The sequence below is a fragment of the Larus michahellis genome, chromosome 6 (genome assembly GCF_964199755.1).
Source record: "Larus michahellis chromosome 6, bLarMic1.1, whole genome shotgun sequence".
Classification (NCBI taxonomy): domain Eukaryota; kingdom Metazoa; phylum Chordata; class Aves; order Charadriiformes; family Laridae; genus Larus; species Larus michahellis.
In genome coordinates this window covers 12,006,653-12,031,432 of record NC_133901.1, presented here as the reverse complement: position 1 = coordinate 12,031,432, position 24,780 = coordinate 12,006,653, and the positions used below count along the sequence as shown (strand labels likewise).

The 24,780-nt window shown below is 39.5% G+C and overlaps 1 protein-coding gene across 5 annotated transcripts in view; it reads right to left on the bottom strand.

The window, feature by feature from the left end:
- Positions 1-24,780, bottom strand: part of STAG1 (STAG1 cohesin complex component) — a 193,888-nt gene that overhangs the window by 96,334 nt on the left and 72,774 nt on the right. For all 5 annotated transcript variants that reach the window (XM_074591965.1, XM_074591961.1, XM_074591964.1 and 2 more), the window contains one exon: positions 24,046-24,142. In XM_074591965.1, coding sequence (XP_074448066.1) covers positions 24,046-24,142 — 97 coding nt within the window. The remainder of the gene's footprint in view (positions 1-24,045; positions 24,143-24,780) is intronic.

Here is a 24,780-nt window from a genome sequence, read left to right as displayed (position 1 = left end):
ATACCCTTCTCCCCACTTACCATTTAGATCATACGAAATAATCCACTTCTACAATGTCTGTAAGTGCAGCTTTTAATCGTCTCAGAAGTGTTAGTGACAAATCTCCGTATGAAAGATGATAAACAAAGACTGAAGTCAAACCATAAAAAGCACATTATTTCTCACTGCTCAACTTGGGTCATGGTACACTTCTGTAACACTTCATTTACTGTTCCCAGAAGAGAACTGCTGACACTAACCAGAAATTACTCACACCAGTACAAAGAGTTTATTTTCTGTGGCTTGCTCACAATCGCATAGGAACACTGAAGTAGATCTTACTTCATTGTAATCAATAGGTGTTAATCATTAATCTAAATGGAAGCAGTACTGGTAGAGATGAAACACGTCCAAATAGATATTGAGACTCCTAAATACCATCAGGGCTCCTAACTTTCTAATTATTTCTGTGCTTGAAAACTGAAACATTTTACTGAAATCAGAAGTCAGGATTCTAGAAAGTCAGCTGAAATACTTAAGTGAATTTCAGCTTTCACAGCACATGCAGGAACAGAAGACGCTTTTATTGACACATTCCCCAACTCTTCCTCTTATATGGACTCTACATTGCCCATTTTCTGCCACCAATGCAATGAAGCAGTATTCAAAAGCCAGTATCTTCCTAAAAGACACAGCCCTAGTTCACCCTTAGAACAGCTTTAGACCATGAACTCTTACTGAACGAATCAGCAGGAATCCCAATTGAAAAAAAAAAAAGTAAAGCCTCATGCAATTAGAACCTTATCAAACAGAGAATCACAGGCAAGTGTTAAAAAGAATTCAAATGGTTCATCTAAGTCTACCCTCCTACAACAAAATCAAACTCAAATATATTCCCAAAATATGTCTGACCATTCTCTGAAATCTCCCTGCAATGTTAACTCCTTATCATTCACCCGACACACAGCATACATAGGAAAAGTGTATTCTCTTGCTGCAGTCCAATTTTTAAATTGGCCTTCTGCTTATTAACTTACATACTAGAATATAATTTTGTTACCCTTAATTTTGTTTTATTTATTTCATGCATTGCTCTGATTTTGTCCAACATGCTCCTGCAATTCTTGAATATTTACCTTTAATTCTTTGATTTTTAACATTCCGTTTTGATTTTCAGGCCATTGCATAGAATGATTCAAACAAGTTGTTATCTTGCTACAATTCCTATTCCTCCTTTGTATTAGGTTTTTTGTACTTGAGTCTTAAATACAATTTTTTGGAACAGGAAGCGCTTCATTTTTTTTTGGTCGTGTTTCCCATGCAGGCTCACATATCTATATTTTCAGTATAGTCTCTTTCTGTTTTGGAGACCATTATTGTTTCTTTGCCCTTCACTTTGCTCTCATAGAACTAGAAATATTATTATTAGAATGATTGAGCTCATTTAAGTTGCCATCCCAATAATGAGAATTACCTCCAGAGAAGAGTGTTCTCCATTTGTGTTCTCCAATCTTCTCTACGAAAAAATCGTCACCACCACCTTGTAAGAATTCACTGGACAGTCCTTAACCTGCTATATTCTACTCCTTGGTGATGACACCTTGCTAGTTTAAGTCCATCTCACAACCTACTGTACCATCATACAACTCCACATACTGATGAAAAAACAACAGTGAAGCTTTTGTATCTCGCCTTCTTGTTTTGATGGTTTGTAACAGATGTCTACAACAGATATCTACAGCAGAAACTCCCGGCTTCTCTCCCCTTCTATCACTGCCTAGACATTTTCTAGAAGGATATTCTGGATTTCAGAACAAATGTAAATCCAGATGTTACACAGGACAAGGATTTAGCAGCAAGATCTTTTTCCTGAATTTTCACATCTTGATTTTGCTAAAAATCCTTCCAAGAAATTTTTTTGAATTAGATAAAGGCCAGAAAAGCCATGACAGAGAACTGTGTTAGCCCCACTGTCAGTCTTAAGCAGTATGACAAACAGACAAATAGAACAGATTTCCACCAGACAGCACAGAAAATGACAAATAAAGTAATTTGCTACTTGCCATCGTGAACAGATACTTGAGGGTAGAGATTTGTTTCTCTATTGCAATAATGTGGTGTTCAAGCTGAGAAAATCTGCAATAAAATCTAGGTTCTGGAATGGAGGAAGCTTTGGTCCTTACAGTCCTTTCATGGTTCTTACGGCCCTTTTGTGCTCTCTCCTCCCAACGCCTGACTGCCACCTACAGTTCCTACTCCGTGCTCATTACACGTCCGACGATGGCATGTACATATAACATACACAGTAATTAACTGGCACAGAAAGCGGCACATTCAAAGGGACCACTACTAAAGCATTTTGGATTTTACCTGCTCCGTAATACAAGGTTCAGAAATCTATTACTGTTCTGGTTTACAGAACTTAAACGTAAGGAAGAAAACATTTTTTTCTTATTGTCATTTGAAAAATTCACCGAGCTGTTTCTGCTGACCTTTCACAACCAAATTCAGCCTAAAGGAAGACATCTTGCCCAGTATGCAATCCTCGGTATCATCTCTTAAAGTTTAGTAAAATAGAATCTGACTTAAAACAACCAGTAATGTTAATAGTGCCAACGCATATACGGAGTATCAATAAAGGTTGTCAAAAACGTCAGTAAAGCTGGGAGGACTTATTAATTATTTTCACCCTCATGGGGCTCACTACAGGAAACAGTGGAATTTTACTATCAAAGCCTTTCCATTTCTGATACCCAAATTCAAGGACAATTGTTTCATTTTTAGAGCGAGCAATTCTGTATTACACTTAGAAGTTCAAAGTTCTGAATGAGAGTAAGAAGTTGATAACTTTATGTATAAAACTAGTGTTTCATATGATTCAAACTGTTAGATCTCTTTTAAAAAGTTATTTAAATTTATTTTTTAAATAAATATTTAAATGTTATTTGATCCCGAAGATAATAGAGAAGATAACGATTCCCTCATTGCAGATATGGGAAGAAATACACTGAGGATTGTCAGAAATTTTTACAAAGGGGACAATGATTTGTGTCACTGACAATCCAATTATTTGGCCCTTTTTGCAAGAAATAAATACACATTTTTATAGTAAAAAGTGACAGAAACAATGTCTACTGTAAAGAAACCAAAACCTACGAAATTCCTAAGCTTCAATTATGTGTGAAAATGTGCTACTCACTTAAACTATCCTGAGAGTCAGAAGAATAAAAAAGGGGGAAAATAAAGAATCCAGGAGTGACCCAAACCTACGTACCATTAAATCTGACTGCGGTGCCAGACTGCAAGGTGATCTACTACAGAACTGCTGGTCCTGTTCAAGGGTTGATGTTATTTTGGTGAAGTAATATTTCACAAACCCCTTGGAGCTCCATTAGACCTCAAAATAAGCAGCTAGAAGTCATACATTTATGCAACACATTCATTTTCAAAATCCTATAATGATCTCTTCCATCTTAGTTCTCAAAGAAGTTGATATGCAATAATAAAGAATTTCAATGTCAGTTTAAAAGACAGGAAAGCAAAGATAGCAAAAATGGTCAGTTTTCAGAGTGGAATGAACCTATCAGTAGATCTTTCTAAGCATCAGTGTTGATAGTAATGTGCTAAATAGCAGATAGAAATGCTTTGAAAGAAAGAATGATAACAGAGCAGACAAAGTTTGCTGGTGACAGAATTGTTTAGAACAGCTCGAATTAAAGCTGACAGCCAACACTGCCAAAGGATTTCATAGTAATGAAATCGATAAAATGGCAAATAACCCTCCTCAGGAAAAAAGCATGTTAATTCCACAAAGTACTAGTAGACAAAGAAGCAGGCCTACATAATTTAGTGCACCAAAAAATCGAACACTTCATGGGTTCAAGTCTTAACATTTTATTAAAGAAAACTTCCTTACTCTGAGTTTAAGGCACATAACAGCAGTTTGATATGGCTCTACAGAATTTGCATTTGGAAACTGTAAGCTGCTTTTCATCTTGATGTTAATGCCACTGACTGAGTAGCAGAAGCCAAATAATTAATTAACAAAGCCACTGAACTTCCAATCTAGCATTTGTACTGAATGATTTCACAAAATAGATCTTTTCATGTTCTGATGGCCTGAAGTAGTGATTCTGACAAGGCGCCCCCCTTTTTGTCAGGTAACTTCAGACTTGAACAACAGCAAATGACGTGAACTCGAGTAAAAGGCTCAGCAGCCTTTGCTACCCCGAAGGCAGTGCTTTGTTGCCGGTGATGTCCTAATGCTTTTGCACTTGGAAGCACCCACAACTGCGGTCATCCAGCCACCCGCACCCTGCCCTGCGTCGCCTTGGTTCACTCCAGCTGAATGAGAAGTCTGGGATCAAGGAGGACACTTGTGCTTGAAGAGGGAGGAAAAGCCCTGACTCCAACATGTTCTTCGGTTTACACTACAGAAACTTTCCGCCACTTTACTTAGCACTGCTTCCAAGATTCATTTCTGTGAGCACTACTCATTGCTGCAGTTCCCCGCACATCTGCTGTAAGGAAATGTTTCTTAAGAAAAACATTCCTCATAGATCTGATGAAAACTAACATACGGATTTTTCTACCCAGTAATCAGCACTAGGTATCTGGAAGAGTGCAAGTACAAGTCACCATTAGATTAATCTTGCATTTGGCAGTAGTTTAGGGTTTACCTGAACTGCAGGTTGTTATGCCACACTTTGACTATTGGAATTTAATAGCTGCTAGTGGATCTACCATCTCTTAACTCATTTGTACTTTTCATATCAATGAAACGTGCAGTTTAGCTCTATATTCCTTAAGAAGGTACCACGTTCTACTTTTAAAGCTGCTGCCTGATCATTTTATTTGATAATCCTGGGATTTTTTTTTGTTTTTGCAAAGAGTGCATAACTGTTCCTCTATTTGCCATTCTTTTCCCCATTGGTGAGTTTTTCTCTCTAATTTTGTATATCCTTTTGGAAATGGGATGGTCAAAACTACATTCAATGCTCAAGATGCAGGTGCAATGCAACTTTGAGAGACTTTTTTTTTTTCTATCTATACACACACATAAACTTGTCCTTTATTTCTAAGTTTTAACTTTGCCTCTCAGAGTGCTGCCAAGCAAAGAGGTTATATTTTCAAATTGTTCACAATGGTAGTACCAATACCTAAAGGGGGCATACCAGAAAGCTGGGAAGGGACTCTGAGTCAGGGAACGGAGCCATAGGACAAGAGGGAACGGTTTTAAACTGAAAGAGGGGGGATTTAGATTAGGTATCAGAAGGAAATTCTTTGCTGTGTGGGTGGTGAGCTCCTGGCCCAGGTTGCCCAGAGAAGCTGTGGCTGCCCCATCCCTGGAGGGGTTCAAGGCCAGGTTGGATGGGGCTTGGAGCAACCTGGTCTGGTGGGAGGTGTCCCTGCCCAGGGCAGGGGGGTGGCACTGGATGGTCTTTAAGGTCCCTTCCAACCTGAACCATTCCCTGATTCTGTGACTTCAAGCTCCAGGAGCAAAACCTTCATTAACTAGAGCTTATCACTGCGTATGTGGAACCAGCCTTTGGCTGCATGCTGTCAGAAGTGACTCAAATCCAGCAATATAAACATAGTCAGTTTGGAGGTAGGGCTGAAAGTTAAGTGTAAGATACAACAATGTATATATTTGAAACAAGTCCATTTAGGTATATTTACTCTTTCAGAGCGCTTTTATCAAAGCCTGTTTTCACATCTAGACTCACCCATCACCTGCGCTGTTAACATGCAACCACACGTTAACCGAGCTTCCCTCCGTAAGGAGAGAGGCCCATGCGGGCCTAAGCTCTTCCCCTATCCTGGCTGGGGATCTTATCCGCATGTATAAATAAATACCTGATGCGAGGGTGCAAAGATGATGGAGCCAGATGCTTCTTAGTGGTGCCCTGCGACAGGAGAAGAGCCAGACAATCCAAACGTGAGCATTCAATAGAGCATAACCGTGTAAGCATTTTTGTAGCCAAGGGCAGAGTCAAAATATTATTTCCCTCGCTAACAAGGGGCCACAGGTGCAGTAACTGCGCCCATGTTCCTCCTGCACAGCCCTAGTCCCGGTCTGTTGGGCCAGTTATCAGGGCATTATGAGCACCCGCTGTGGGAACTGCCTCTTGGTACCAGGTGTCTCTTGTTACAATCACAGTTCAGGTGCGGGATAATGTAATAGCAAAGGCCTTGACAATATGCAATCTGCCTGATAAACTGATTTAAGCTGAGAACAATTGCTTTGTACCAGTACTTTGTACTTACAGTATACCAATATACTCTCCTTGTGCTTTCTACACTATTTCACAGCAACTACAATAAACCCCAAAGCAGTTTCAAAAATAATGGATCTCTGTTCCACCATACTGGAAGAGGCTTCATATACTACAGAGTTTTTAGTATGCGTGCTTCTGGATAGCTAGAAGGTTTAATCCAGCAATTTTGAAAGTAATAAATAGACAATTATTATTTTAAAACATCTGATTTGTTCCTGTTCTGTTTCCTATGATTTTTATCAAATGTTTGTCCACGCAAGGACAAACTCACAGCTACCGATTTCCCTTAGAAGTCTAGAAACGTAGAATAATTTCAGTTGGCAGGATTCCTGACTGTCAGCTAGTCCAAACCCTTCCCAAAGCAGGGTCAACTAGATCAGGCTGCTCAGGTGAGTTCCAAGTACGGCCAAGGATGGCGATCCCACAGCCTCACTGAGCCCTTATGCCTCCAGTGCTTGACCACCTCATGGCAAAAATGTTTTCCCTTATGTCAAACTGGACTTTTGTATCTGTTAACTGTCATCCTATTACTAGGGATTTGCATGAAGAGTCTGGCTTTACCTTCCTTCTCGTCTCTCATTATTTGAAGAAAGCAGTTAAGGTCTCCCTTTGGCCTTTGCCTCCTGAGATTGAGCAGCTCCGTTCTCTCAGCTTCTCCTCTCTCAGGTGAGCGAGGACACCACCGAAGGCCTTCTGGAAATCTTGGCAGACCCTTCTAACCACATCACGTTTATCCACATTTCCAGCTTCAAAGAACTTCTAGCTCTTGTTTATAGGAACCACCCACTGAGGACACTCACTACAGAAGTCCATCCTTCCTCCTACTTTCTGTGAATTTGCTTGTCCTACCTGCAGGTTCACGCTGACCAGACAGCTCAGCAGCGACCCACTCACATACTGTCAGCCCTCAACACCCCTTTGTACCTGTATTTGCCAAAGGAAATTTTCTTTACCAGAGAAACGAAATGTCTTGTTAGTCAACGCCTACATTTCTCCTAAGACATAAAAAAAACCTCTGTAAAACATGGTACCTCCACTTACCAGGCAGTAAGGAGGCAAAAGAGATTATAGGATTATATAGCCATGATTATATAACCCTCTTTCCCTCAGCCTTTCTGCTTCCCCTTTCCTCAGTCCTCTTACTCTCATTTCTAGCCCTATTTCTCAGTCTCTCTCAGAAGTGGGAAAGAAGGGAAAATGAAAGAGAAGTCCTAAAAAAAAATAATTACAAAAAGAGAAGCAATTATCTAGAGATCTTCAGCTGATGTGACAGGCTCTAGACTCCATGAGAAATAAAATCACAGAATCATAGAATAGATGATACTAGAAATAGTATCTCATGAGAAGGAAAACCAAGCAACAACAGGAAAAGAGAGAACGCGCCCTTCTTCCCTCAAACCAACAGGCCTTTCTGTGGGCCGTGCTGCCCCTGGGCCGCCAGAGGCCTGGCGGAACGAAAGCTGCTGAAGGACACCAAACTCTGCCTCTCGGCTCTCCAGACAACCTTATTTACCTCCAGGGAGCTACTGTTAATTGCACCACACCTTTTCAGACGCGGCTCTGAAGAGATACGCTTGGTACAGGCCCACTACAATTTTACTTCAAACATTTGCCACTGCGATATGTGGAAGGCCTAAAAGCAGCGCCAGCATTTGCAGCACGTATACAGCGCCAAACCTTATCGGCAGTAGCACTACCAAACACACCAACATCCCTCCAAGCTTCCCAGAGCCGATCCTTACTTTTCAGAATGCCCCAGTCACCAGGCAAAATAATAATCAGACATGTTAAACACCAACAGTAGAACAGACACTTTGTAAGCCCTGCAAACAGAGCCGCAGCACAAAGCCAAAGAACTTTAACAGCCGGTGTGATGAACGCCGGTGCGCTTCAGAAAATGAAGATACTGAAACGTCTTTGAAACAGCTTCTATCTAGAACACATGATTTCCCTCATGAAATGAAAGCCACCATCTACCTGAAAAGTTTCTATGTTTTTTTTACTAATCTGAGAGAAGGAAATGAGACTTGTGTCCATTTCTGTCTGTAAGCATGCCGCTTAATACATTCCGAGCTATTTGTTTAAACCAACTCTGACTGATCTTGGATACAAGATGTCCCAATAAATTTTACAAAAGCAGGTAGTTGAGCAGAAGCCAAAGGGGTCATTCGGGCCCAGTATGAGCCACAGCCTCCACCTCCGCTCACCTCCCTCAGCCTCTGACAGCGGCTGGAGAGGGACAGGGACACTCACAGAAAGCTTCAGTTGGAGCACACCAGTCTCTTCCCCAGCAGTTCTTGTCTACATAGCTTATTTAGTTTCCAAAAAGTTACAAGCTGCCTCTAATCTTTCTTAAAGTTCGATGGCATTCAGGACATCATCTGTCAGAAAGACTATGTGATGCTTCACGAGTACGTTCAACAAGTTGCGTATAATTCATTACAATTCATCAACACAGATACGCTAGAAATCACTCTTCTTTAGTTCTGCTTCTCATGAAATCACTTATTCAGAGTATCAAAGACTAAAGCATTTACTGACCGCGATCTGAGAAAAGACAATGCAAAAATTAGCTGAGCTGTCTCAAAGCAATGCCTTTATCCTTCTCTCTCCTCATTTAAAAGTATGCAAGGTGAGAGAAGTTCTCCTTTTCCACATCATTATTTTTCCTGCTTTGCTAGAAAAAATACATCTGTTTTCTCTTGTTAGCTCAGTCCAATACCCTTTTTTACTTTTTGACTATCTGAAGACATGCACGAAGCTTTTTTACAAAGAATTCGAGAAGTCACATGCAAAAAATACATAATCTTTGTGCTTCAAAACTAAAGCAGAAATTAAGAAACACCAAACTTAAGATGCTCTGTGCAACCTTGATTTAGCCTGTGTGTGTGGAAATTTTGATGAGTTTTGGTGAGACTTACATGGCTGTCTACTATTCCGTCTAGCTTCATTAGCCACAGAAAACAGAATAAAGAAGAAAGGGAAAAGCCTGAATTAGCCCTTCCTTACCAGAGAGGGTAAATACTACTTGGGCTGGAGTCCTGCTTTTTCCTTATTACAAATTTATATCTATTATACAAAATGAAGAACTTCAAGTTTCCATTCCATGAACTTCACGGAATTTTCTAGGTACTCTGAGCCTAGTCATTAAGCAATTTGAAGAGAAGGAGTAAGAAATCAGCAACAGCTATGGTTTAAACATACAATATGTTATCTGGAAAAAGCCTCCCAACAGGGAGTGGCACAGGTACTGTATCTGCTCTCTCAAAAGCTTTTTATATCAATGACTCTGCCTGGATTAGCCACTTACAGAGCAGAGACAGGATCTTTATTTACAAGGGATTTACAAAGAAAAACTAGATGAAAACCCAACAGAAAAAAGCCCTTGAGGAAAACTTTTTTCTTTTTTTTTTAATTTATTGGAACTTGGCTACCATGGAAGAATAAGAGGAAGCATCATATTAAAAGTGAAGTTAAAACAATACAATGAATAGTTGCTCAACATGTTTTGGCATGGGTGAAGAGAACAAGAGAGCACAAACTAGAGCCAAGATCAGTAAAAGTCTGGATACGCTTGTAAAAAACGTAAGAAGGAACTGTCACCTCAGAACTGAGAAAAGATAAACTGCTGGTAGGTCTCATGAGAAGGCCGGAGAAAAAGCAATACGACGGCGGCTCTGACTGAGATCACCTTAAGCTGCACGAAACAGCGCTTGGAGATGCAAAGTGAAGCAGGAGAACACATACAGATCACACGTGGTGACAAGACAAATATAAGCAGGAACATGGAAAGAGGAGCAGAAAACTGAGAAAGCTCAACATATAACTTGTTGCTCAATAGTGGAGGTCTAGCATTCACTAAAGGGTATTAGAGTGCAAAATGTAGAAAAAGATACACCTATGTAAACACAGTAATATTAGAAAAACAAAACTTCATGTAAGTGACAAAGCAGCAAGTACTGAAAAGAGTGCTGAAAGACAAACAGTAATAAATAGAGGATGAAATACAAGAGGGAATGAGGAGTTTGAGCACATTAATTAACACAAAGATAGTGGACTCAAGGGGAAAAATTAATCAAGTACCACTAAGGAAAAAGGAAAGAGGAAAAACACAGAGGAACATTCTAAGTAAGGCAGGTTTAATCTGGAAAATTACTTAAATCCTTATTACAGTCCCCTCTTGGATTGTTTTGGATACTCTACCTTACAAATTTTAATATCAGAGTTAGTTGAAACAGTGTGTTTTGCTCAAATTAAAAATGGCCGCATAAATACAAGTATCATAGTGCCACTGATACTATTCTTTGTGGATATCCAAATGCAAAACACCACTTTTAATGGTGTTATTCTGCAGCCACAGAATAAAGCAGCCACCTTATTCCTCTGGTGTGTCTTACAGATTGGTGGAAGAATCTTTAAAGTGGGAAAAACAAAGCAATACTTGGGAAAACCAAAATATTCTAACATAACCTACAGCTAATGTTTTATTTTGTAAAGAGCATTTAGTTCTTCTCAGTATTTTGTAACAAACCACTCAATTTTTTTTTCTTTGCTTTTTCCCCCCCAGCTTTCAGCACTTCAGGCATCCTTTCCTTTTAAGATTTCTCAGTGCTCCCTCTCCCCGCTATCAGTTTAAGATGTCTGGAAGTCATCTGTCTTTACTGTAATATGCTCACATTTTTAAGTTTAACCATAATGCTGAATTTTCTATGCAGCAGCCCTTTTTTTGTGATAACTACATTCTTAGCTCTAACTCCATGTCAACACAGCCTGTCTAGTAGTTGCTTTGTTGTCCGTCCCACATGAAGCTTTCCTCGAAGCCCACAACAAAAACACCAAAGGGTGGTATAATATGGATCAACTGGCTGATGAGAGTATTCAAAAATGGAGTTACATTTTTAATTTATGGCCCCATTCTGCAGTATATTCTGGCTCTACCATTCTGCAGCAGCTTAAAGCAGCCCTGTAACATACTAATCAGATGAAAGGAGCATACTGCTATTTTGTCTGCTGAAGCAAAGCTGAACCACTGGGATGTACACCTGTCCACCTCTCTCTTCTCCTGCTTCCTAAGCTCATCTGTGTAGAGGGGCCCTCACAGAACGCACTCCTTTCTTGTCATTTTTGGAATCCATCCTTTTGCCTTATACTTTCCTGCCTTTAAAGGCACAAGTTTACCTCTTCATCCTTCATTCCACTGCTACAGATGTTTCCGTTTCGCCTTCTCCTTGAATTTTCCCTATTAATGAGATCTCATGCATGCAATAATTTTTTTGTGGGATATTTACTACTTTTTTTGCTATTATTACTGGCTGATAAGAACTTAAAAGAAATTCATCAAGGATTGTCCATTTCAAAGTGCCTGCCACCTTACACTGTTTCAATGAGAGCAAAATCTCAAAATACCTAAGGGTTAAATGCATTTTTCAAAATAGTGGGACGTCTCTGGCTGTTTCTGACCAGAATGAATGGCAAGCTCTGCTCAGCGCCAGCAGGCAGAGAGGAACGCCACCGGGGGTGAGGAGTACAGACGCTCGCCTTTCCCAAGAGCAGCTTGTTGCCTCACCTTCCTTTGGAGCACCAGGAAACATTAGCCACTTCGGAAGATCGATTCTGTGTGTATTTCCCCGAAAGAAGGCTAGGGGATATCCATCTGTGCATTCATCTGTGCATGTTAAATCTAAATCCAAGCCCTGCAGTTTACCTCCAACTTGTCTCACATCTTCACAGCTCGGGCACTCAACCTGGGCCATAGTATTGCTCCTGATTTTATAACCTGCCAGAACGGGAGCAAAGCCAATGCAAGCAAGCTCGACTATTAACACTGTGTGCTACCATAAATACACTGTACAACTAAAACAGTATACCATACTAATATGCATTACGCTGTACTGTACTATACTAATATTTCACCAGTACACAGTGGAGATCAATTAACTTAGTCACTTTGAATATGTTAAAATTCTTCCTTCCTTCCCCAACCTCTGATTATTTTTTCTTCCTCAAATGTATTAAACACCTCTGTAATCACTGAGTTAAGTTTACTAAGCTACCATTCACGCCCAAGGCAGTCAAAACCATATCCAACAATAATTTTATACCCCAATTAAGGAGGTAAAAGAAGTAATTATGGCATTATATACATAACATGCAAAGTAGCACTACAAAGTGATCATCGGCCAAAGTATCAGACAGCCAAAGCAATAAAGTAATATACCAAGTTAAACCAGCTGACAGGTTTTATAGGCCACCCTGTCTTTCTCAAGACCAAACAGCATATACCCAACAGTTATGACAGGGCACTGATAACGCCCTGTGAGCTGCTGAACCCGGCCACTGCTCCTTATCAGCAGAGCGCTTACATCAAGCCTCATGTGAATGCAGAGGCACCTCGGAAAGAGGGTTATGAGAAGTCTCCTACAAAATTCCATGCGGGACAGAGAAGATGCATATGGAATGATTCGTTATGTCTCAAAAAACACCCCAAGGATGTAGACAGTGAACTATCAGAGAGCTAAAGAAAGTGAATTTTCTACACAGCACATAAAAGTATAATAGTACTGTTACAAGGCTATCATGGAAAACAGAAAAAAAAAAAAGGTTGAAAATTAGATATCAAACAAATTTGAAAGTGAGAACATCCTTCACGGCTATTAGACAAAACAGGTCACAAGTGCCTATAATGGGCCTGGGCCAGTACCATTCCTGTTCGCAACGCTCTTCTGTGAGCAGCTACAAACGGAGCAGACAGACAAGACACAGAGAGTGTTTAAAAATCTTCAGAGACCAAGTGTATTCTCCCACAACCAAAAAAAAAACATTAAAAAAAAAAAATCTATCTGCTTGACAGAAATATAAGCAACTCCAAATATATACACATCATAAATTAAACTCGAAGCCATGGATTTAGTTATAAATTGTCAAAAATATATCCAACAGTGAAACATCATATGATACAAGGGAGAATATGCTGTACGCTGCATACGACACCACGAAGTCAAATTTCTGCACCAACTACAAACCTTTGCTATCTTGATACTAGCCCCAGAAGACTGGAGTCTCCAGGAACAAAAAAACAACAAAAAACAGAATTACATTAATAACAAATCTTGAGAACAAAAAAGCAAACTAACTCATCCAGGTTTTCTGCATCACTATCGTTAAGATTAAACCCTTTGTAACTCAGATAAAGAATTCAAGACAGTTTGAATCTTTTATGACTCCTTTGTTAATCAGGACTTAAAATTCCAATCTGCTACTGAAATACCCTCAAGTGGCACCGGGAACCGGTATATATTTCTTCTGTATATTAATGGAAAGGATGACATCTTCTTGAAGCAAATTCAGCAGCAATTGGTTGAAAAGACTTAAAGTTCAACGGCTGCTAGGAAAATTACAAATCAAACTGCTGCCGATCCATAAACTCGATCTTCTCATAATTCAGAGCAAAAAGTTATTCTGTCACTGGTCACTTACCCACTGGCCAAATAATGAAGCAAGATATGAAAACAAACTGACACCTTCCCTCTGAACCTGAAAAGAACGTGGTTTGCCGCTATTCCACCAATGGTGCCATCCCAGGATGAAATTATGATTTCTAGTCAGGCTTAACAGTTGAATTTATTTCCTTCCGCCTTTAAAAGCAAATATGTTAGTGTACTTCATTCTCTACTTGGAATTGCAAGAATCAGTTAAGATTTTTGTTTTCTTAGGCCGTAGTTTTGGCATAGCCACCTCACTGCACATCAGAAGTAACTTGTCTTCAAAGACTCTAAAGAAAGAATTTTAACGATTTACACTATATTCCCCACTGACGCTTGCTTCGTAAGAACTGAGAGTCCTCAGCTGGGTCTGAACTCTAAGTAAAACCTTAAGACGGGAAATTCTTGTTTCTGTACCTGATTCTGCATCTGGATGACAGAGACACTTTTGGCAAGGGGGACTCTACAGTTACCCCGTTTACAGCCTGGCACAGTTGCACAAACAGAAGCTCAATTCAATTTCTAAAATAAAACAGTAATTTGATTGAGCTGCAGCATGTAAGTTACAAAAAGATTCAAAAATTCCCTTAAAAATGCTTGACAGAATTTGCTGCATTTTAAAGAAAACTGTGCAAACTCTTAACGGCCCTGTGTTCAAATATGCACCTCCCTTTCTCATACACCACATCTCCTGGGAGCATTTCTGTATTTAGTGTCCTTTTGCTTGAGATACCTACCCATCATTACCTGTGGTAAGAAACGATACAAAATCAATCATTAAGTCTTTCTGAAACTACCAGTATTCATTAACTGCTCTTTCAATACAGTGATAATCCAAGCACATTATTAATTTGTAGGCAGGTATCTTATTTCACACAGTTTTAAAGAACTTCTTGCTATTTGGCTTTACTAAATTTCAAGAACAGTCACTTCATAATGTCAACAATTCTTTTTAAACCACTGTCATTTTTTGGTTATATCTTAGAAATGTATCACTACTACCTCTTATAATGGAGCTACCTGCATTACCTTGTCCTTCAGTTCACACTGTTGGCCAAATAATCTTGATCCAGAACCAGATCATCCAGTGCCACCCCCTGCCCTGGGCAGGGACACCTCCCACCAGACCAGGTTGCTCCAAGCCCCATCCAACCTGGCCTTGAACCCCTCCAGGGATGGGGCAGCCACAGCTTCTCTGGGCAACCTGGGCCAGTGTCCCACCACCCTCACAGCCAAGAATTTCTTCCTTAGATCTCATCTAAATCTCCCCTCTTCCAGTTTGAGGCCATTACCCCTTGTGCTATCACTACATGCCCTTGTAAAAAGCCCCTCCAGCTTTCTTGTAGGAGCCCTTCAGATACTGGAAAGCTGCTATAAGGTCTCCCCGGAGCCTTCTCTTCTCCAGGCTGAATCCCCCCAGCTCTCTCAGCCTGTCCTCACAGCAGAGGGGCTCCAGCCCTCTCAGCATCTCCATGGATGATCTGGGGTAAAACGTGGTTTAATCCTTGAGAATTTTGGGATCTGATAATTTCTAGTCTAAAAAAAAAAAGTTATTTCGAATAACAACATGGTTGGCTATATCTATGTAATTAAGCATATCTGCAATAAGTTTTCAGTCCCAAAAGTTGTTAAAAGTCTTTCTAGTCCATTTTCCCATTATCAGTTACCTCATTCAACTTACAAGTTATCCAGAACGCTTATTTCAATAATGATGAAATAAACAAAATAAATAGTAGAGATTAAGTTAAATCTGACACACTACATTAAAGGCATTTCAAAAGACGATGTTATGAGGTTGTAGAAGCTTACTTCCACAACAGCTGGGGCCTGTTAAACTCCCCAGACTACTCCTGAGAGAAAAGGCTTTCGAATCAGCCAAAGGTTTTTTAACTTCCTAACTCTCGAGTTCATTCCTTTACGAAATCAGGCTGTTTCAGATTGAAATGCCCAGGGCCCGACGCTACAGGTGGAGACCACCAATACCAGTTGTACTCAGCTGAAATTTAAGCTAATGCTCTTAACAGAAAGAAGTGTGAAACGTTTCTACTTGTGTGCTTGCTCCTCGGCTATTGTTGCCCCCGGGCCGGGTTCAGCTCTGCCAGGGGTTATCAGTTCCTGATTTAACCACGGGCGCGGAGACTGCTCCTCACTGGTCTGCCAAGATTTGGTAAGAGTTTTGTACAACTCCCTTTTCCAGCCTTCCCGGTACCCAAAAACATTGCTCATGGTTGAGGTTAAAGATGAGTGAGGTGATATGATCAGATTTGACATAGGCAGGGAAAGAAGCAGGTAGTAGTGGAATGCGAGCAGCATTATAACTGCTTGAGAGCCCACTTTTCTTTTTGCAAATTTAGATGTATTTTTCACTCACGCTGGTCTTTTTCTTCTATATCCAGCTCCTGTTGAATGCTTGCAGATTAGGAGAATATTGGATTTGTTTTAACTGCTTTCCTTGTGCCAAACAATAAGACCTTTTCATTAGGATGTAGACCTTCTTAATCATGCCTGTCTTTTTCTCTTCAAAAGTAATTACTGAAGTGTGTACTAGCTTACACTAGTACACGACACTTAATAAAATAAATCTATGGCTTCCTTACTGCAAAAAAGAGAGAATTGTAATTACTGTGTTTGCTGAGAGGAATGTCATTTTGGGGATTTAATTTATACCCTTGGCGTGGAAAACTCTGACTCAACCTTCAGCAGAATTTGCATCTTTGGAAAGACCAGGGACATGAGGAGCCTCCCTGTTTGTAATCCAGTGAGAAAGTGCCAACATCTAGTTGTACTTGATTGCTTTTCACAATTAGTTTTTGTCTTCACAGAAAGTACCATCTATGTCACCTGAAAAAAATCCAGCAACGCGTCTAATGCATCGGTAGAGACAAACTCATATACAGGCATAATTTGCTCACAAATCTTAGAACAATACTGTAAAAAAAAAAACCCAAACATAATCAAAATTATGGTTTTTCTTATCTGCTAAGTACAGAGGTGTCCCTCCTGTAACAAATTTGCATGATACAGAAAACAGACTAAGCATAAAGAGGAAATGACACAGATCTGGCTGGTAAGGCAGCAGCTACTCTGAATCATTAACAGCAAGAGGTATTTATTGCTCTGCTCTAAAAAAAAAAAAAAAAAAGTTGTAGCATTAAAGCACCATCGATCTGAGAGAGACTTCTCAAACAGTAACTTCGCAGCCACACGAGTAGTGCCATTTTCCAGATCGATGCGTAGGTAATTAAATGAATACGGTGGAAAACAAGCAGTAATATTTGATAGCCTGACACAATTTATCTCCAATGAGCGGTGCCACAAATAATTTTACAAGCTATGAATTGAGTCAGCAGTAGACAGGAGCAGAACTCAGACTTTGTTCCGCGCTCACAAGGAGCGCTTTCAGTTTCAGCAGAGATTTGAAGGCGTTACACAGAATTGGCAGTGCAGAACTTGCTCTTAGACTATAATTTTAAAGGTAATTTGTCTTTCCTTACATTATACATTTGCTCTAAAATATTCTAGCATCGCAAGTTCTGTCAAGTAATTCAATAAATTGATTTTAAATTATTTGAAAGTTTATATTAATTCATGTTAATAAATTACTTACTAGCTGATTTTAAGATAGATTATTTTTGGTCTGCTGGCGTACTTGAAACATGAACAGTTCAACATATTCACGTAGAAAGTAATAAAAAAAAATATATAAATGTTTGGTTTAAATTACTGTTGCTCCTGTTAGCAATTCATAGGGTGAAATCTTGGACTGAAGTCAGACCTCGGCACAGCAGGGATTTCATTCTGATTCTGAAACCACAGACCAACATACCCTTCATTCACGTCACCTGTGCTGAATGCCTGTGGGTTTCTTCCCCCACTAGTTTCTGAAAATAGTAGAATGCACCTTTTTGGGAAAAAGAGGCCATTATTTCACAAGTGGCTATAAAACGTGATGTACTATTTAAAATCTTTTTTTCACTTTCAGATCTGAATATTTATTTTATTTAATTTTTCAAGGCTTCTGTCCCCAGCAGACTTAGGGAAATGCAAAGCTTAAAGAACCAAAAAAAAAAAAATAATCATTTTGTAGCAATTTTTCCCATAGCCAAATAAACTTTGAAAAGCAAAAGAATAGAAAAAGAAGTAGTAAGGAAGAAAGAGTACACGGGATGGAAAGTACAGATACCATTCAGCAGCAAACATGAAGAAATACTGAAACTCTTTTTGGTTTAAAATGGATGCACACACTGAAACTCAAGCTTTAGTTTCAAGAATATCAGCAAATATCAACCATTTGTACAGTTCCACAAAAAAATGATTTTGACGTAACCATATTAATTGTCAGGTGTTTGATATGGACTTTTTAACCTCACCTATCTTCATTTAAAGAACTGAACTGCTGAAACACTTAATGCATGTCTGCTAATCTGATTTGTCTTCCACCCAAGCCAGTTAATGATTTGCATCTTATTTGCAGTTTGAATTTTATAAGCTCTCCCTGCGAGGTAAACACACTGCAAAAATTACCTCAAGGCTCAGAAATAAGACGTACGAAGTTCAGGTCTGGTTTATATACACCACGCACGAAATTAAAATTAAGTCATTTCCACCTTTCAGTCTTACCTTCCCATTTTTGATTGTAGTTAACAGCACGTTTGTAACTGCCTCATGTAGGTGTTGGGGGTATATTTATTTCTGTATACTATGCATACAAAACATTTTATAAATCCTTGACATTATTATGACTGAAATCACGTATGAGTAAGCATCAATTTTTTTAACGTGCATTAGTCCTTTGCCACTTCTCCCCTATACTCACACACTAAAAAGGGATTTTGTTGAAAAAACTGAGAAAGCATATTTCCTACCCTTAATAAAAATACATAACATTATTTTCCAATTCGTTGAAAATTCTAAACGTTTATGATATCAATTTCTCAATAATACATGAATGACTGAAGAGATAAAGCTTTTTAACGCAAGCCAAAGCCAGCAACATTTCTCACTAAAAATTTGCAGTTCCTTACGAAAGGACCATTTGCAGGAAATTGTATTTATCAAACAGTCTTCTTGCCGTGCTCAGTAACATCCACCTCTATAGAGCAATATTATTCCATTGATCACGAAACAAAACTGTGTACAAATAAATCATAAAAGATTTTTTTTTAATCCATTACTCTATTTACAATGTTATACCCCCTATTAAAACATTATTAATCAGAGTAAATAACACTACTTCCTGGCTAATTTGCTTTCTGAAATCCTGTCCAACAGCAAAGAAAGCAGTTGTTTGTTCCTTTCTTTTGCCAGACCGTACAATGGCTGCTTCACAGAGCTTTTTCCTGGTTTTAGTCTTCAATTTCCTTTGTCAAAAAGAGAAATCTATTAGCTTGCCACTAATTAAGAGCACAGAATATTAATAAAAATCAAAGCGAGCATGCATCCTACATTCAAGCAAGCTCACTAGGAGCTCCTGCACTCATTGACTCCGTTTGCAACACTGAATGACAGCATTTTGCAGAGGAGTTTACTAGAATGGGCAAGGAAGACCTGGGGATGGAGGCTCCCGCAGGAAGAGAAGGTGGATACCCCAGGGCTCTGACTCAGGAGGAGAAAGGCCACAATGAAGTCCCGCTTTAAGCGCTGGGCAAAAGGCTCACACAGAGATTCCTGATTACTCACAACTGAAAAACAACACCCCAACCCTGAACAACTCCAGCAACCACGGCTGACAGGTGGCAGTTTGAACATTTCGTCATGAAGGTTTAATTCCACACAAGCAGCTAAAGAGAAGATTTCGAGGGGGAGTGTAAGATATGAGAAACATCATATGGAGGAATTCCACCTGCCTCCTTCGCCAGCTACTCCTAAAAAACACCTCTAGTGTGGCAAATCACAAAACTACATAAACGGGGAGCTCCTTGCAATCCAGAGAAGGCTACAGCACTGCCAGGAATTTCTCAGAAAGGGAGTCCCACCAGCTACCTACAGGTTTCTGGCTTACCTATCAGAAAAGAAGTGAGAGGGAAGGAGAGGGATGGGGGAGAAAGAATGGGAATAATTTCACTATGTACTTGAACGCAGTCAAGTAGTTCTCTTCAACTATGCCAGAGATCTTTTTTCCCTGCAAAAGAAGGTGGCTTTTATTACAGGGACTCAGTGGGTTGGTTTGTCCTTCACAGCTTTAAGAGCCTGTTTCAACCACGAATTGCTTCTGGTTGGGGAAAAAAAATAATATGTATTCCACAAGCATGGCTCCCCACCTTTAAAATGTAGAAAGGTCAGAGTGCTTGTGGGGTTTTCTGTTTGTTTTCTATCAATAACAGACGGGAAAAGCAGACAGCAAGGCAGATACCCCAGTCAGCTCTAAATCCACGGAGCTCCAGAAATGGAAACAGCCTGGCTGTCATAGCAGCGGAGCATGATACCTGAGCTAATTACTCAGTCTGAGAGGCAGAGCTAATTAGCCCAGATGCTGCATCATACCGACACAGTTATAAACCTTCTGGGACCCGGGCATGCACACCGCTGATTAGACATTTCAGTTTGCTCACGGCGGGCTCAGAAATCTCCGCATACTACGCCGTGCTTTACATAACAGGGGGGAAAAAAGAAAAAAAGGAAAAAAAGGAAAAATATGCTCCTACAAAGAAGCAAGCAATGGAAAATAGCTCTCAAAAAACCCGAGAAAGCTGATGTGCAGCTCTTCTGCAAGACAGCAGCATGCCTGTATCCACAACCAAAGGACGACATTGGAAATGGAAATCTCAATCGTACAGATACAATTCCACCCCCGGCCAAGTGAAAGTTATTTGAAAACTCAGTTTGTCATCACAACAACCTAAATTCACAAAGTTCCCTCTTATCTAAAAATGCAAACCCCTAAATTAAGTTCCTGGCTGAGAAGTAAGAAGGTAAATACACCACCACCGGCTTTACAGATTGTAAATACTGGGGAAAACAAATACCCACCAGCACCAAGCAAACCTGCTTGTTTCAAGGACTGGAAACAGTATTCATTTGCTGCTTTTTCCAGGAAGAAGTAGTATTTTAAAACTAAAGTTTTCATCTTTCTGAAGTACTATCTGACACAAGTTCCTCCCCCTAGGAGCAGCAATGCATTTGAAAAGCCTGGGAAACAATAAGCGAATAGGTGAGTTTATCGGTCCTTGTTAACCGTTATTCCGCCACAGAAATACCACACAGCATAGTGGAGAAGACCACACACACTGGGAAAGGCAGGGATTTCTGGCGGTATTCTTGAAGAACCAAAAATAGCAAGATAAAGGGAAAATTCTTTAAGAAACTATTTCACTACTTTGTAATCACAATCGGGAAAGGCAGCAAATATACAGATTGAGCAGGCAAACCAGTGGAAAGATGGCGTGGAAAGTGATTTAATTCAACTCCCGTGCAAATCCAGTTATTGAATTGAGATGCTTTTGGTAGCTCAACAGAACAAACTTCTAATTTATACCACATTGTCCTTTAAAACCCCAGAAAGATTACTGCAGTCATGCTAAAAACAAATCTCTCATGTTTTAAAGGACATTATTGTATGAATCGGAACACATTATACAGAAAGCAACTGATTAAATAGATACTTGGAAGAGCTGACAAAGGACAGACGTGCTTGAATATTTGGTTTATATTTATTCAATTTTAAGTTGCACAGATCTTTTAAGTTCACCTGCAAAATACATTAATTTTACAATTCTTTAGTATTAATAATTTACATAGCAAGCAATATTATTCATATTTACAAGAGATCACTTCTCATTGCAGGAACATCTCTAGGCAAAGCTGGAGGATGCAGAGACGTTCATTCAAGTGCGTGCACCACCCAAGAGAATGGGATAAAAATACAAAAATCAATGTTTCTCTAACCAGAAAGATATTTTTGTCAGCATCAATACTGTTGCTAAATAAAAGAGTTTGGCCTAAACGATTTCTAATTACAGGCAGAAAACAGGCACACACTCTTCACCTGCTTAAAACTTTTGAGAGGAACATCAAGCTAAGTGTGTTTTGCATGTATTTAGATATCAAGTAATTCTAAGCACTAGTCAAAAGGTCGATTTAGAAACCTAGCACCACTTTCAAAGTTTCCTGAGGAACCTCCTCCCAAGCCATTTGCCCTCCTCCCTTCCAGCAAATGGTCAGAAAGTTAGATATGTTATCCGTAAGCCTTTAGATCCCAAGAAGGCTGGAGAATCCCGGACAATGTTAGTGAAGCAAACTGAAAAGATGACATTAGGGAATACTGAGGAAGATAAAGCAGCCATTGAGATTCATAAGGAGCTACTACTTATCAGAAATGGAAATAAACAACAATGTCAACAAAGGCTTTAAAGGGTAATAAAAATGTCCTAATAGAGCATATGATCTTCCCATGAAACAGAAACTTAGTGCTCCTCACAGAAAATCCCCAGATTTCCATACTCATTTCCATTAAGGACAGCTTGGTATGCTTTTTACTTTAAGTGCACTATCAATAAAACCCACTCTCTTCTGAGAAAGTTTTCACCTGTTCTAGAAAACAGGCACAGTACTGGAAACTGGAAAGAACAGAACTGTTTGCCGGGATTTTAATCCTGTTTACAGCTGTTACTGTACCCACTGCAAAAATTCCCAGAGAGAAATAAATCCCCCAAATGCACTGTAAACTCAGGGGATAAGTCATTTTTGCTTCCTTTCTCCTGTCGTTGGGGACCAGAAGGCCACTAACGCAAGCTGGGCGGAGCGCTGTCCCTGAGGGCTGAAAATGGACAGAAAGTCACCATTAAAAAAAAGAAAAAGAAAAAAAGCGAGTAAATGACATCAGCCACTCGAAGCGCTGCGGCTTCGCAGCCAGTAAAGGAAAGCTTTTCTGGGAAGCAATTGCTTGAGCAGCATATGGCTGACAGCGGGCATTCAGCCTGCACCCGTCGGTAACAAGAAGTTAAAAAATATGAATCTTCTGAGATTCTAAGAGGCCTGCTTTCTCTAACAAGGAGAAAGAAAGGAAGCAGAAATTAGAGAGCAGCAGGGGAGTTAAGATATATTTATGACATGCCTCCACCAAAAGCTTGCATCAACAAGAATAAAAACATATGGCCAAGGATCCCTTTGCTTTAATGCTGCCCAAATTCTTAGAAAGAAGCTTGTGGGTTGTTTTTTTTTTTTTCATATGCACCTTTAGGAAAGTGTTAAAAAGAAAAAGCAAACAGACTACAACTACTTTCACATAAGCTGCCAAACAAGTCTGAAAAACATTTTAGGGAATCTGTGTGAAGAGTGCAGAGACTGACACAGGCTGGTAATCCAAACCCTACGCTACAGCCCTTTCACAGAATGCTTCCAGAGCTTCAGCCTCTCCTACCATCCACAGAATCAGTTTATTTCCTTAAGCTATGGAAAAAGGGTTCCTGAAGCTCCTGATGGCTCGTAATTATTTTCTCTGATGCTTTTAACTGTACTTGGGACTTCTAGCCAGATCATTTGATGTCTGAAGATATATTCCCGTATCAGTTACAAAACAGAGAAAAATAATTTCTGAATTGTAGCTTATTTTCAATTCTACTCAAAGCAAATTATAGGAAGCATCAGGAAATAGTAAATAGTTTGGTTCTGGGCGCTACAGAGAGCAGAGCTGTGTCTTTCTTTTCAAAGCTGAGTTAACTGAAAAAAGACAGTGCATTAAAAATTCATTAGAAGGTACAGTGCGGCAACAGAATGCCAGAAAGACTGACGGCCGCAGGCCTGGTAATGGAGACTGCTTAAATCGGGGCTAACAGGCAGGCCGCTTGCTGCTGACTTGGTAAAGTATTACAGAGGAAGAAATAAGATTGGTGCTTCATCCAGAAGAAATCTTTCTTGCTAATTGAAGTCAACTGAAGCCTGACTCCTTCCTCTTCAGTTGTAATAAAATCTCATTTTCCTAAAAAGAAAGAAAAAAGAGCAAAGTTAAGGTATAGCTACCTAATACTAATTCTTGTAATAAAAAAACATTGGTAAGAAATAGAAAGGGGCAGTAAAGATATGCCTACCTTGATTAACAGGTCTTGTGTCTCCTTTTGCTGACGAGTAGAGTATCCCTCTGAGCATTTGTTTAGGATGATGACAGGAAAGTGAGAAAAAGAAAGTGTAGGCCCTTGACAAACAAGCTTTAAATAAAATTATTCTTGAACGTAGACAATATTTCTATATAAACCATGCATACGAGGAGTACCAATCCGCGTGCCTCCCACATCTTTACCAGCATTTGCACTAACACGCGTTTGTACGACTGTCAGATTTATTCTATACAACTCGTTTCCAACGTTCTGTACCTCGACATCCTGAACACTGGATAAAGAAGTTGATTAAATCCAGAAGTGCTATGTCCCTGTCTTGTTTATATGATTCAATCCAGTCGTCCACCACAGACTGTCAAGAAAAAAAGAATACTTATCAGAGACTCTTAAAAAGTGTTTTATTAAAGGCAAATGACTTATTCTTTTCAGAATATAATTTTATAACTGAGCATTTATTTTGCATAATTATACATGTGTACAAATTCAGAAATCTATACCCCTTCTCTCAGGGTGGAGACAGAACAAATATTGTTAGAGAACAGAACTATACGCATCGTTTTCTGGTATTAAAATTGTATAAACACAGGTTCAAATTGAAATTACTGTAATTCCTCAAAACTCTACTTGCATTATTTATCCAGTTTCAAAATTGCGTTGAAAAAACAAACACTATAATTCCATTCAGAATGACCAACATATAGATAGTCCCAGAAAACTGATGAGCAGAAACACTGTGGGATAAAAACAGAATTGATATTGCATAGCGCACATCTCAGTATTTATAAAGGCCAAAGAGCGTGTGGGTCATTCAGAAACACTGTACAGAGTTCAGGGAGACAGAATGCAATGAGGAATATCTGGTAAATAAAAACAATACACAGAAGTTGTTCTTACAGCCTTTGGGAGTCAATAAGCTGCCTGAGTCAGAGTTTCAATCCGCATTCAGAACTGTAAGGAGCCAGGAGATATTTTTATAATCAGTGATGCACA